Below are 15830 nucleotides of genomic sequence, written 5' to 3'. Positions count from 1 at the left end.
CTATTTTGGTCCCTTATCTTTTTAATCTTTATTTTTTAGCTTGGGTTCCGAGGTATAACCGTCATGGACGTCAGCGTTAGCAATGGTAATAGGATCACTACTGGCTGGGGAAAATCAAGACTGAATTTAGCCCAAGGGGATAGATCTCCAAGGGCGTAGAAACGTTCAAGCTGAGCTCACACATTTGATCCACGAACCATTTGCATACCGTTTCACAGTATGTTTGCCACTTTTTTCATTTAATTAAATTATTATTTGAAATTTTTTTTGACAAATCAAGTTTTTAAAGAAAAACAAAGAGCTAAGTTAAAACAAAATGAGCAGAAATAAAATCAAATAATCTCTCAATCATAAAATTATCACAAATCCCAACCAAGATGTAAATGAAATCCAAAACGATGAGAAATTGTAATAAATTACAGAGTAAAACTCAAAAACGAGCAGAAACTAACATGAGAAGGGCTGACAACCCTCATGCCTTCTCGAGACCAAAACATAAATTGCACTTAACCGAAAACAAGATAAATTTTGAATGTTTCTACTTTTTAACGTTAATGGTTCAAAAACACTTAAGACCTTACGGAATAAATTTCAGTATATGTATATTAAAATGTAAATCTACATTTATTTGTTTGTTTGTTTTCAGTAAAGTGCAAAATATGTTCTGGTCTTCAGAAGGTAGGGTGGGTGTCATTCCTACAATTCTGCTTGTTTTGAGCTTGACTCGGTTGTTTATTGGAATATCTCTATTTTTTTAATTAATCTATTTATTTATTGTAATTTATGGTAGTTTTACGATTGGAAGGCTATTTTACTTTATTTCTGCTCATTTTCGGTTTAATGGAGCTCTTTGCTTTTCTTTTAAAAACATAATTTATGAAAGAATTTTTTTTAATAATTTGTCTTTTTTTATTGTAGAAATAACACTTTTCAAGGAAAAATAAAACAATGCTATAAAGTTTTTCATTTTTCTATAAGAATTCATAGTTTGGCTCGCTATTTGTATGTTTAAGAAAACTTTCGACAATTTCAACAGCATACACACTTTTGTGAATCTAAAAAAGAATACAGTATTGTAGAGGTTAGTTTTGCACCTCCTCAGGTTGACGTGAAAAATCAAACTTAATACCATCCCCAAAAAACTATACCACAAAATTATATAAATGAATGTACCTACACTCTTTTGGTTTAATTAAATTGTAAAAGTAGAAGTAGTAATAGTAGTAGTCCTAAAAGTTTTAACTTAATAGCCTCAGTCGTTCTTGAAATATGGCTGAGCCATCTTACTGGCAACCAGCATACATACAATGCCTTTTGATTCAGTTTTAAAACAACATTATGTTTTAAATTATAATGGACAAATGGCATAACTGTGGGGGGTTAATACATACAATGTTACTAGAGACACAACTATAGGACCTTTCAACTATGCTCAACAAAGTGGTCATATGAAAATTTTGATTGGACTTGTTTGGAAAATTGATGGGCTTGGGAAGAGGGTTGCTATCCCTCCATCCATATTTGATTGTTAAAAATGTCACTAGAACTTAAAATTTCCAATCGGACTAGCTCCTTTAAAGGTTCTATGATAGCGCTGCGCTGCATATGATATTGCTTATATGCCCTTTTGAAAGCCTGCTTGCTTGTATTTTTTTGTTTGTTTAAATACGTTTTGGCTAAACGTTCCCTAAAAGTTTAACCTTATTACCCTTAGTGTCGTTAGTTACAGCAATCGTAGAAATTGTATTGATGGTATGCACATATTGCATTCTGGCTACTTCAAAATCCACCACAGCTCACCCTGAAATGTCCAACTTAATAAAGTAAGCCGTTCTTGACATATTGTCGTGTCATCCTTTTGATGAGCATCCACCTAAATATTCGTTGATAGCTTCACCTTAATATCCTTAGCTTCCATAGTAGCAAATGATGCAACAGCATTAGGTGCAACATGCACATAGGAATTTTATATTTGTAAAGTTTGTTTAAATAGAAATACTGTTTCAATATTCCCAACTGTTTTGACTTAATACCCTTAGCTTTAGAAGCAGTACCAGCAGTAATAGTGGTGGCAGTATATTATATTACTTTTTACTTTTTTACTTTTTACTTTTTTTATTATATTACCTATTATCTTATATTACCAAATATTACCTTTTTGGTCAATTGATCATCTCCTTTATCATTACCTGAAAGTTTCAAATTAATATACTCAATATTTTCTGAGTTACGCCATTTTGATAACCCGTATGCACATAACGTGTTTTGATCTAGTTTAACATTCTCTTCAATATTCTCTGAAGGGCTCACTTGAATGCCCTTTGTCTTTTTGCAAAGTAAAGGTCAGACACCTGCTTTTAACATATACTGTATGTAAAGAATGGGAGGATTGCCCAACTTGCAGCCCTTGGCCTAAGGACTGTGGGAGGGGAGGAGGGTTGACACCCCCCAAGTACACAATTACTGGATCTTTCAACTATGCTGAACAAAAAAGCTGTCTAGTAATTTCCATTGCACTATTTTGAACAATACCGACATCTCAAAATTTTTGATCAGATACATTTATGGAAAATAGAGCCGGGGGGTTAGTTGCCCTCCAAACACTTTTGACTCTTAAAAAGGGATGAATAACTTTTAATTTTGGATCAAATGAGCCTCCTGTAAAGTTTGTATGACCCCCTCTTTTATAAAACCTTATAGCCTCCCGGCTCGAGGATTTTTTAAACCCTAAACTTTCGATCAAATGTATTTGGAGAAAAGAGGACTGGGGGAGAATAGTGGCCCCCGATCTCTTTCGACTCTTTAAAAGAGAACTAGAACTTTCAATTTCCGCTCAAATGAACCTCCCCCAAGGTTTGTTCAATCATTCCTTCCATAGAGACCTTATATACCACAGGGCATACCTTACAACCCTTTCCCCCAGGCTCTGGAAATTTGTGTCAATCATGGAAACGTCGGTGTATGGTCTTTGAACTATTTTGAACTAAAGGAGTATTTTAAAATTTCGATTGGACGAATATGGGAAAAAAGAGCTTGGGCTTGTAACCCTTCGATGTCTTTTGACTCTTAAAAATAACACTAAAACTTTCAATTTCTAATCAAATGAGCCCCCTCCAGAGTTTGTACGACTACTCCTCTATAAAAACTGTATATGTAAACAATGGGCAATGGGCATAATTTATAGTCCTTGCACTAAGGGCTGTGGGGGTAACATCCCCAAAGACATAATTACTGGAACTTCCAACTGTGTTGAACAAAATGGCGTTTTCAAAATCTTGATAGTATTATTTTGGAGAAATTATGGACGTGTAGAGGGGATAGGTTGCCCTCCAAACACTTTGACTCTTAAACATCCACTAGAACTAGAACTTTCAGTTTCCAATCGAATTAGTTTCTTTTGAAGTTTTTACGACAACTCTTTCTATACGAAGTACCTTGAACAAAAAAAAATTACATTGTGTCAACATCACTCTTTACTTAGGTAGCGCTGTTGCACTGCCCATGATATAGATCCATAACATTTGCAGTGACACTTCCCTTGACTAGAAATAAAACAAACTACTTTTTGTATCCATATTTCCATCCAAGGCAGATTTAATCCATAGCTCAGTTTTTGAAAAACTGAAATGTTAAAAATGGAATAAACAAAACTCAATAATGAAAGAAAAATAAAGAGAAAACCAGAGACAGAAAAAGTAGAGAATTTAGAGAGCATGTGATCCACATTACACCGTAAAAAAAATCAAGCAAAAATAAAACAAAATCAAGGGTGAGGAGTATCAAAGCTAGGAAATTCTTGAGTATATTATTAAAAGAAGAGGGGAGAGAGATATCAAATGGATAAGAATCCTGAATGGAAATGGACTGAAAATTTCAAGGTTTGTATATGGTCGTTGATAAATATTTTATTCTTTTAGGTGAGAAATGACACAAGAGCCCCAAGAAGAGTTTGTTTTCGTGTATTTATGACTCCTATTTATGATGAAGTTGGAAGAAAACTTACCTTCCGTCAGCAGACCTTGCTTGCCGTAGAAATGGACAAATTTGCCGTAACTGGTAAGCTTTATTTAGTGTAACTGTTGAAAAGTTGGCAAGGTTGTTAGGTCGAAGATTGGGGTAACTAGGTAATTACTAGACTACAGATAACAGCAATACCGTTAGCAGTCACTAATGAGTGTGACAATGTTTAAAGCTCAAGGAATACAAGAAATTTCAAGTTTTTGTATTTGAAATGCCCAGTACCTGTACAAGAATATCCCGCTTACCCTGGTTTCGTCTACCCAGAACTAGATTTCATGAGAATAAGAAAATTCTGCTCCCCTGAAACTTGTATTTCTGTGTTTTGTTTAATAACAGACAGTGTTTAACACTGAAATCCTTACATAAAAGATGACAGTTAAATTATAAATATTAAGAAAAATAAATATGCCATATTTACAGCTCCTGTAAATCGGAAAAATATCTAAAAAGATGCTAAGGTGTATAGAATATTGATAGGATTAATTGAAAGAACAAAATAAATTTTTTTCTGAAACAGAAGTTTTTCTAAGAAGAGTAAGTAGTCGTAATAAAATCTAAGACGAGCATAAATTCGAATGAATAATTAAATAATTTTTATTGTTACTTATATGCAAACCCACCACATAAAAAAAGGAAGACGGAGTACAAACAAAAAAAAAGATAGAGAAAAAGAAACACAATAAGCAAAATGATAAACAAATACGAATACAACAAGACTTCATTAAGTCGTTAGAGTAATACTGAAGACGGTTGATTCAGCTTCGATAGATGAGTATTATAAACACACAGGTGTTAAACAGTTCGTGGTAACGAACTGTTTATTTTTACTGAGAAATGTAATTCCAGAAATTCGGGGATTGTGAAATTAGGTAGTTCCTAGCAACTAAAGCTGTGAGCACAGAAGCAGATTCTAATTCAAATGAGAGGTTTTTCTGCGAATTTTAATAAAGACATTGGTTTATTAATAAATAAACTGATGGATACTGTCTTTAACGGACAATTCCAAAAAAACTATTGCTCGCATTAACGAGTGCAGCAGTAGAGAGTGAGCAGTGAGCATACTGGTGCTCATCTATTGGTCTAATTATCTGATCAGACGTCAACTGGAGCAGTCCAAAATAAAAAAAACGCATAAAAAAAAAACTTTGATAGGAATACAACTCATAAAAGCTATAGGTCCTTTGGTGGCAGCTGATAATTCTTTTCGAAATTTGTAGATTCTTTTTTTCAGTTAACTTTTATTAAAAGCGGTGTTCGCTATCATTTTCATCGCAATATTGACTATCTTTAATTGGTAAAAACCTTTTCTGCTTCGAATGTGTTTTGATTTTGGACAAACATGTTCTAGAAGTAACAAATTAACAAAAGTGACAGAATACTGCTGGCTGTTTAATCTAAGGGGTGAGAATTCTTTTTAAGAAATAAAAAAATTAGTTCAAAACCCTATCGTGCATTTATTCCAATTCCTGTGAGGTTGGTGAGACTATGCAAATACGAGTAAAAAGGGATAGAACGTGAATACCGTCAAACACCAAAAACCATATAACGACACCTGCATAGTTGTTAGTATAACATGAGATGGTATCGTATTTTACTGAAGTCAGATATATCCTAATAAATCACAATTATTGCAATAAATGTTCCATCAGTTCAAATACATCCTATATAAAGGAAGTCAATAGTAAACTTCAAAATAACCTGCTAAACAAAAATGTAAAAAAATTCAAAAAGATTCAAATTCAAATTAGGTCAAATCTTACTGATCTTAAATGATTCTTAACAAATTATAATTAATACAGTGAATCTGCCAGTGTATCAACTAGATAAGTCATCAAGAAGTCACCACTATAAAAAAAAAAAAAAAAAAAAAAAAAAAAAAAAAAAAAAAAAACTTTCAAAAAATAGCAACAATAAGCTGTGGCACCTGCCTAGTTTACAACTAGGCAGTTGTTACTGACTGGGGTTGGGTTGAATGCCGCTGATGCAGGATATTTCGTAGTGAATTATATTTATTGAAATTAAGCTTACGTTGATTAAATACCAAGGGAGTCAGCAGTTGATTTCAAGACAAAATATCAAACAAAACTCAAAACAAATGTCGACAAAAAGCAATGATGTTTGCCTAGTTTGCGGAGAAACATTGTTTCGGATTGAATCTGGCTGATGTTGAATTTTTCTTAATAGGCTATAATTATCGAGTAGAATAAGCTATCATTTCAATCATATTGAATTTGAAGAGAGTTCTGGCCGAGTGGATTGGTGTGCTGGACTGAAAATATTTTGTATGAGACGGCGAGGGCATACCCAATTATTTAGTTTGGGAGGAGGTCAAAGGCGTGACTCTGTAAGCTAAGCCAGAGTCAACCTAGCTCTATATGGGCACCTGGAGAAATCTGGGGAAGGTAAACAGGAAGGGTGTGCAAAGCACAGGATAGTTGACCCCCAGCCCCCAATTGCACTTCCTGGCTGAAGGGCCAAGAAACGGAGGTCTGCACCGCTGGTAGGGACTATAAAGTTTAATACCGTATTCTTTACCTATTTTTACCTTTTACCAACAATAAATATCAAAACAAAATATATAAAAAAAACTGCCAAAAAATGTTAACAATAAGTAGTGTCATCTGCCAGGTGCTTATTGAAACAGAGGATTTTATCAAATCCTACTTACATTAAATATGTCTTAAAAAAGCAAAACTGTTATACCGAAGGATTCGGTCATTTAACAAAATTAAATATCAAGGGAGTCACGGTTAACTTAACCTAAGGTGTCAATAAGTAGTGATATATTCCTATTTTATGGAAAAATCATTGGGTTGGATTTGATCTCGCTGATGTTAGATTTTTTTTTTAACAAATTTTAATTATTGCAGCAAATATGCTAATTTTCAACTAAATTGAACATCAAGGGAGTCCAAACTAAATGTTAAAACAAAATATTATATAAAACTGTCAAAGAACGTAAACAATATGTAGTGCAATCTGCCTATTTACCGAAACATAGGATAGAATCGAGTCCCACTGATGTTAGATAATCAATAAAAAATTATAATTATTATGGTGATTGCACCAGCAGTTAAAAATGATCAAACCTCAAGAAAGTCTAAACTAAACTTAAAAATAGAATTTCGAACATGACCGTCAAAAAATGTCAACAACATGCAGTGACACCTGCTTAAGTGCAAGTAATGATGGGACTGGATTAAATTCAACTAATGTTCAATATTTATTAGTAAATCTCGATTATTACAGTGTATGCCCTAATGGTTGCCCATTTTACCGAAACATAGGATAGAATCGAGTCCCACCGATGTTAGATAATTAATAAGAAATTATAATTATTATGGTGATAGCACCAGTAGTTAAAAATGATCATACATCAAGAGAGTCTAAACTAAACCTAAAAATAAAATTTCAAACATGACCGTCAAAAAATGTCAACAACAAGCAGTGACACCTGCTTAAATGCAAGTAACAATTGGGCTTGGGTAAATCCAACTAATGTTAAATATTTCAGTTCAGTTCAGTTCAGTTTATTAACATCAAAATAAATGGACAACAATAACTCTCTACCTCTACAAGGCTCCATTTGTTTATAAATTTTGATTATTACAGTGAATGCCCCAATGGTTCAACTAGATAGAACATCAAGAGAGTCATCAGTAACTATTCCCATAGAAAGGTTCTTCAGAGTTTACGAACGAAGAACTGCAAACACGAGTGATGCCCTTTCTAACTATGAAATGTTTTGCGGCTGTGGGTGGCCAGAGCATATGCTTGTCCCGAAAGGAACGGCAGAAGGGATGCAATTCGAACTGATTGTCATTGCTACTGACTGGAGTAAAGATGAGGTTAGTTGGTTTTTCAATACTTTGGGGTAATGGACTATGAGTAAGGAGCAACCCTTAATATTAGGAACTGTAATTGTAAAACATAAGTTTGATTGCATCATATAAATCAGGAGAGGGTAATTTTATGATGGTTGAGTCCAAACACGAATGATGCCCTTTCTAACTATGAAAAGTTTTGCGGCTGCGGGTGGCCAGAGCATACGCTTGTACCGAAAGGATCGGCAGAAGGTTGCGATTCGAACTGATCGTCATTGCTACTGACTGGAGTAAAGATGAGGTCATTTGGCTTTTCAAACACTTTCTGGTAATGAACTATAAGTAGAGACCATCCCGTGCAAGTAGTAACCGAAACTTTAAAAAAAATTGATAAAAGTATATTCATCGATAGAGTGTAGTTTTCACAGTGATATAAATATAATACATTCATTATGTTTAAGAATACCCATTGAAAATTACGGGTGAAATTTCAAAAATTGGAGGGGGGCAAGCACAGGAGTGATCTGTTGAAGATAAACCATCAAATCAGCAAATCAGAGAACTCTTGGCTATTGCTTGGCCTTTGGGCCTCTATCTACAAAAACTCATAATTAATATATTTTTTCGATAATCATGGTTATGGATACACGTTTTTGATTGATTGCTTTTTTTGTTTTCTTCTTTGTTTTGTTTTTCTTTTTGTTTTGTTTTTTCCACAAGGGGCAATATTATCTAACCAATGATCCTGGAATACAGAAGATTGTTCATTTGAACAGAAATTGAAAGTTATAATGCCCTTTTGAAGTAGCAAATTAAATTACGCTTCGGCAAAGTGTGGTTGCCATTTTGTGCTGTGGAGATGAAAAAAGCTTTGATGAAAACGACACCATCAAATAAAACTATACTGCCAAGAATTCAAACCGATGTCAACTAAAATACAAATTTCGTAATTTTCTCAAAAAGGATGAGTCGTTGTTTTGTGGAAAAGGCAATCTGTTCGATCTAGTGGTCTAAGAATATCAAGAGGTGGCACATTTTTCTAGAGAGTAAATACCTCCAATGCCTTTTAACTAGTAAAAGATATCAGAAGACCGTGAAGTGGTGTTTACTGTCACCGCAAAACATCAATTTTGGTCTAAAGAGGGTCAAGTATTATCGAATGAAAACTGGGAGATAGCTACTGGATTCGAATTTATCGAAAAGTTATCCTTACTGCTTTCCAGCTTCAGAAGTCGTAGTGCCTCACGGTGGCTCATTCATTTCTAAAGAGATATGCAGTTCATACAAAATGAGCAGTAAGAAGAGACAATTATTTTTAAGCCTCATAGCAACAAATCAGTTAATTTGAGGCTTTACATATTCATTAAAAATATTGTTAGACCATGCTACCTTTCCAGTTATAAAAAGGAAATGAAAATATAATAATGACTTCATTTCTAATTAAGACAGTAAACTTCGAAAAAAATTATACGACAAATCTTACCAAATAACACCTTTTTTTCCTAGTTATTAAAATACGTCGCTCGATGTGGACTAAGTGGACAAAGTTTTATGCGACAAGTTGTTCTTTTTGATTATAAATTTATCCTCAGAGATTTACAGCTGAATGACAAATACACGGTTGGAGGATCAGGAGGGTTTTTCTGGGTGTTCAGGATCCCTGACCTCCCTGAGGCCTCAACAAGTTTTTTTGGCCCAAATTTGCTAACTGACAGTGACAGATTCTTCAGACTTACATAAAATGGTGGGGGGGGATAGGAGACTTTATCTCCCAACCCACACACATTATGAATTAACGTATTTGAACTAAGTCTACAACTTGGACGCTTTTGAAGACAGCTCTCTTCTCAATGCTGAGATATTTGAAGTTTATAATATAAAACTACATGCATGTGTTTTACCCTGTGCAGAAGGAGGAGGTTTGGAGGACAACTTACCCAAAAACGATTTCCAGGAAGAATCCTACCTTAAAAACGTAGAAATAAAGACTCTGAAATAACTTTTGATATTTATCAGGGACTCCTCTCCTCCCCATACCCCTTGTAAATTTTTTGTTAGATAAAGTTTTTCAAAGACGATTACTAGTCTTGAAGCGTTGCGATACGTATAAAAACTTGATCGTCAGTAACAGAGGCTGAGGGTGGAACAAAGCTGGTGATCCCTATCATAAAGATACTTCTGAAAAGAAACTGTTGGTTTAAAAAAAATTGCAAGTAAAGAACGACCTTTGTCAATATAAACAAAAAATGAAAAAAACATAACCCTCATTAGTAATATGTTCATTACGATTATTGATTCAAAAAAGTTCTGGAGAAAGAAGTTTTTCAAAGAAACTGCTGCTACTACTACTACTACTAACAACTCACCGCAGCACCAAGTCACCTAAGGCCAAGACAGCTATGCACGATCCTTGTCCATCCCAATCTATTTAATGCATCCGTTTTTACTACCTCCAAGTAAGTTCCCATTTCCTTTAAATCTTTCTTTATGACGTCCTCCCACCCCAGACGAAGACGACCTGCTTTCTGTTTAGCCCTAGTCGGTTGGCCAAAAAGGACAATGTTCGGCAATCTTTCATTCTTCATCCGCAGAATGTACCCTAGCCATCCCAACCATTCTTTGATATTTGCCCTAAAAAGCGGAATTGAACCATGTTTTTCGTAAAGCCTACTGTTCGAAATACGGTCAGTCAGCCGGGTACCCAAAACAATCCGTAGGCAATTTCTCTGGAAAACATCTAGTAAATCTTAATCCACTTTTCGGAGCGCCCATGCTTCAGAGCCGTACTTGACCACTGTCATCACTGTAGCTACTAATATTCTAATTTTGGTTTGCAGAATTATCTTCCTATTCTTCAAAACTTTTTTTTAACTGTGAAAAAAAAACTTGAGCCTTGGCTATTCTACTTTTAACATCTTCACTGTTTTATCTGTTCCAAGCTGGATGTACATGGTATCTTTTGATTTAGTTCAATATCCCTGAAAATTTCAACTAGTTATCATGAATTGATCCTGATCAAAATTAAAATTGCAATTTAAAAGGTGCATCCCACTGTTTTGGGGAGGGGGCTTAATGAAATTTTTCGATTCTTTTCCACTAAATTTCCTGGGTGGGGTGGTCATGGACAAAAATTGTTCCTGTTGCGTGCCCACTTAACTCGTTTCTGTTTGTAAGCATGTGAATGTAATCTTTTGTCACATACTAAATATTATTTCTGCAACAAAAGAGGGCATCACTTCGCAAAAAAAAAGAATTTTGGCTTAAAAATACACCTTGAACTAAACATCATGAGCTGATCATGATCAAAATGAAAATCATAATTGAAAGGGTACATCCAACTTTTGGGGGTGAGGGGGGACTATACTGCTAATTTTTTGTTTGTTTTAAAGTTTTAATTCACGGCACTCTCATCCTGCGGAATCATTTTCTTTTTGTGTGTGGTTCCAGACTCATTCGTGGGCTCAGAATTGATAATTGATTAGCATTCTAACTTCTAACTCAGCTTACCAGACTAAAATAATTATAACTAACGCCACATTTACCCTTACTCAGGTTTTGCCCCAGCACGATGCATAAACTCCAGCAAATTTTATGTTTTAGGTTCCTGTTAAGACTACTAATAAGCCCTGCTCTAGAGGGACGTCCTACTGCGGTGTCTTAGACGATAAGTATCCTGATAAAAGACCCATGGGTTTCCCATTTGATCGTCCTATTGAAGATGCAACAACCACGTATGAAGACTTTACTGAAGGGTTGACAAACATTTTTAAAAGGGAGGTTGTGGTTCAGTTCAAAGATGAGGTTCTACTGAACATCAACAGATTGTAATGAAATATGATTCTGGACCTTTGGAAATTATAACCATTATTTGAATTGCTTTATGTGTTTGTAATTTGCCATTAATTCTGTGGTGATAAAGAGCCACAAATATTTATATACAATAAATTTATCAACCCGAAGCACTATACCTAAGACTTCTATTTTATAAAAACTTGGAATATAGTAAGTCTTATCAATGTAGACTTTAATTACAAAAATGTATTTAGAATATTTCATGTACCGACCCAAGGTCACGCGGCTGATGAAGGAGTCGGAGCTTTATAATATATGTATATATAGCTTTATAAATGTATATAGTCATTTCGTTTTATTGAGCCCCCCCTAAATGATCCCTAAATATTTCACCTTACTGCCCATCAGTTACGGTAACCGTAGAAGAAGTATTAAAAGCATTCATACAGTGTTTTTGGACTTGTTAAAAATCCCCAAAAACTTACCCTGAAAGGTCTAACTTAATAATGTAAACCGTTCATAGGATATTGTTTTTCCACCTTTTGATAACTTACATGCTCACAGTTTGTTTTGCTTTATTTCAACATTCGCTTAAACATTCATTTAGTCCAACATTTGCCTTCACCTTAGCCTGTGTAGTACTTACTTCTTTTTTTTATTTTACTTTTTTCTTTTCAATTTTTTTTGAATTGGAGGATTAAAAAATGTTAACGTTAAAACATTTATCAATGCTCGTTGGTAACAAAAAACATTCGTTCTCGGGCTATCATATTTTTTTTCAAACACATTTGAATATTGGCAATTAAACTACCCCTAGCTTTAAACAACGATAAACAAGTTTTTGATAGTGAGGAAATACAGACAAGGAACAACGTTTTTCCATAATTCTATGGATGATTCCTAGGTGCAAATTATAATTAATTTCGGTTAATCTTTTGTAATTATCCCCATACTAAAATGGCTCATTCTTACAAATCAGCTCATTCCTACTTGTACTTGTGGCAGGAGTCAGGCGTTTCCGCCTCGCCCGGCATCCAGGATCCTTGTGACCTCTTTGGACCAGGTTTCGCAATCCACTGCCAATTTCTCTGTGAACGGGAGCCACTGGGTCGACTAACTTAATACCATCAATTGTTTTTAAAGCATTGCTAATACGTCCCCTTGACAGCCTATGCAGGTATAGTGTATTTCGAAATTATTCGAAACGAATTTATATGAAATATATAAAATTATATAAATTATATAAAAATTATATGAAATTAAATAAAACTATATAAATAGTATAACATTAATATAATTTATATTAAACAAAACTGTGGTTTTGTTTACTACTATGGTTCTGCTGTCAGATCGGAGCCTGAGATTCATATTAAATTAGCTGTTTTGTTTGAGAGGGTACTTATATGGTTTAATCCTAATTGGTCCTGATGCAGCGACGTTTTTGGCCTTTCTTTTGCCTGGGACTAAATCTCGATTAGTTTCCCCCCCCCCCACTGTCTCCAAAATTTTCCTGGCCAAATTTGAGAAAATTTTCTTTTATTAACTAAACTGTTTCCAGTTTATTAGATAATTAATAATTTATTTTTCAACTGTTAGTATCGTAATGTAACATTTATTATTGTTTAATTTTTATTTCATTAATTAAATAATAACTTATTTTTAATTAATATTATCTTAATATAATTGTTAATATTATTTAGTTATCTTAAATTTATTTTATTTTACTAATTAATTAATAATTTATTGTATAATTTCATTTATTAACTGCGCCCTCTATTTTATTTTAATGAAATGAAATATCATAAATTACTGAATAATTATAACTGTTTGATTATTTATTTGAAATTTTGAACTCTTAAAATTTCTGCGCCCGGGGTAAGTGTCCCCTCTGTCCCCGCTAAAACCACCACTGCCCTGATAACCCTAAATATTACTAAGTCAATATCCTTTACTTTCTCACAAATTTCCAAGGCTTTCCCGCAGATATCGGAAGTTTTATCTTTCAAGTGGTTCTCACGCTCATCTTCCACCTCAATTTTTAATGCTAACTTTAAGTTGTAATTAACTTTAATTTATATAAAGTCGAAGTTATACATGATTATAATTATTTGCATTATAGTTTGTTAATATAAATCATATAACCAACCAATAGTTATATGATTTGTGTATTAACTACAAATCACCATCAATAAATAAATAGAATCCATAACGAACAGAATTACTTACAATAAGTAACCGGGTCAAACTCAAAATAAGCAGAAACCAACATGAGTAGGGCTGACATTCCCCATGCCTTCTAATACCAGAACATAATTTGCATTTTAGTAGTATCCCCTCCATGGTTTTAAGAAGACCATTGCCACTACTCCTTTCTCCCTTCGATGATTTAAGATGAATGGTGATTCCCTCAAGACGCAGGTGTTATTAATATTCTAAGCGATGCAGGTGCATTTTATACCATAAGGGATGTTTTGTAACAGATACAGGTGTTAATTACCTACAGTTTCTTTGGTTCTTAAAAAAAAACTTCAGGGGCTAGCAACGACATATTGCTACGGGTACACGTACCAACACCGAATCGTCATTTACCAGTGGAGAAATTCCTTCAAAACTTACTTCGGGTTTGTAAAATTTGCCATTGTATTTGGATCATGGACAAATTATCCACATATATTTGAGATGTTTGGACTTTCATCTCTTGTATGTAGAGTGAATGGAATTTCACTCTGCAATTTATCCTTTGATAAACCCTGGAGGATCTATTTAAATTGACAATGCATTCCCTGGATCGAGATTCATAATTATTTGAAAGTGGTATAAACGAAGTATTTGTTTTCAATAAATCATGATACCATTGAATTGGATTTGTTCCGCAATCAATATATAACAATTTCCCGAACGGGTAAAATACTTTTAGAGTGCACCTTTGCCGAACCATTGGAGGAGAGTGTAGCATTAATCTCGCTAAATCAATTCAAAACCTTTTTGGGAAATTACCCCTTATTCCAATATTCTGTTAGAGTTGGCACCATGAGCACAAATCAAATAATCAATGTGTTCACTTTGGATCCTTACATATCCGAATACAAATCCTATTGCATACCCTCGGATTTTCCTCAATCATATTTACAGCATTAACAATACACTTATCATTGTCAACAGCATCCCATCAACTGTAAAGGCGGGGTGTTGTCTATGCGTCTTTCAAACAGCGGACAATAATGAATTTTGCGATCCTCTTCTCCTAATTTAGGCTTTCTAGGCACCTCACATTAAAAAAAATTTTGAGAATAGTGGAAAATCTTTTATTTAAAACTGGAAGCGAGTACAAGATTTATCAACCAAAAGTGGTAGTTTTCATGCAATATTATATTTAATTTTTCGATGTCGTGGATATACTTACGGTGAATTTCTAAGCATTTATGATGACAATCCTCGATTGAGCGACTTTCTAGTTGAAAATACTCTTTCCTACCTAAATAACATAAACTTTTAGTACCCCAAGATCGAAATGCTTTAAAAATGTTTGTAAGTTTGTGCATTATTAAGACTTGTATGTGGAAAACGCTGCGTCCTTTAGTTTCTTCTTCCGCGTATAGATAGTCATCGTTGATAATAAGCGGCTGCAGCTCGTCAGGTTTCAACTTGCAATCATTGTGGTTTGCAAAGTCAGGGTCACATTTTCTACAATATAATATAACTTTATTTTTATTAAATCTCTTCGTAAAGTCAATAGTACCATCCTGGTTCATTCTATAAATTTCACGTGTTTCAATTCTCTTATTTGAAGCAATGTCGCACATAAAATTATCATATGAAGAATCAATTTCTTTAACAACTAAATAAAATTCTGTAGGTTTATAATTATAGTAGACGGTATCTTCACAACGATGTCGTGAAAATATAACCCTCTTATTATTCCAACAATTCAAGCGTAGACAAAGATCTTCTTCCCATAGCAATTAGAACCACGACGATACCAATCGCTCAAAATAAACTGAAATCACGTTTGGGGTTTTATCCAATCATGCCAGGGTAAGTGTTTTCCCATTGATCACATTTATCATTGTGACAATTAAAGCATATCAAACTTCTAATGTGAGATTCACAAATCTCTTCAAGACAGGAATTACAGTCTTTAATTTGAACAGCATATTCTCTATGAAATTTACATGGATTGCATAATCTACATTC

The 15830-nt window shown here is 34.0% G+C and overlaps 1 protein-coding gene across 1 annotated transcript in view; it reads left to right on the top strand.

Moving 5' to 3' along the window:
* LOC136041601 (phenoloxidase 2-like) overlaps positions 1-11803 on the top strand; it is a 76480-nt gene extending 64677 nt beyond the window's left edge. The window contains 5 exon segments of the mRNA XM_065726304.1: positions 40-135; positions 137-217; positions 3918-4056; positions 7633-7868; positions 11445-11803. Coding sequence (XP_065582376.1) covers positions 40-135; positions 137-217; positions 3918-4056; positions 7633-7868; positions 11445-11672 — 780 coding nt within the window. The 3' untranslated portion in view covers positions 11673-11803.
* The last annotated feature ends 4027 nt before the right edge of the window (positions 11804-15830 follow it).

This window comes from Artemia franciscana, unplaced genomic scaffold (assembly GCF_032884065.1).
Source record: "Artemia franciscana unplaced genomic scaffold, ASM3288406v1 PGA_scaffold_30, whole genome shotgun sequence".
In the NCBI taxonomy this organism is placed as follows: domain Eukaryota; kingdom Metazoa; phylum Arthropoda; class Branchiopoda; order Anostraca; family Artemiidae; genus Artemia; species Artemia franciscana.
This window is presented reverse-complemented; position numbering and strand designations above follow the sequence as displayed.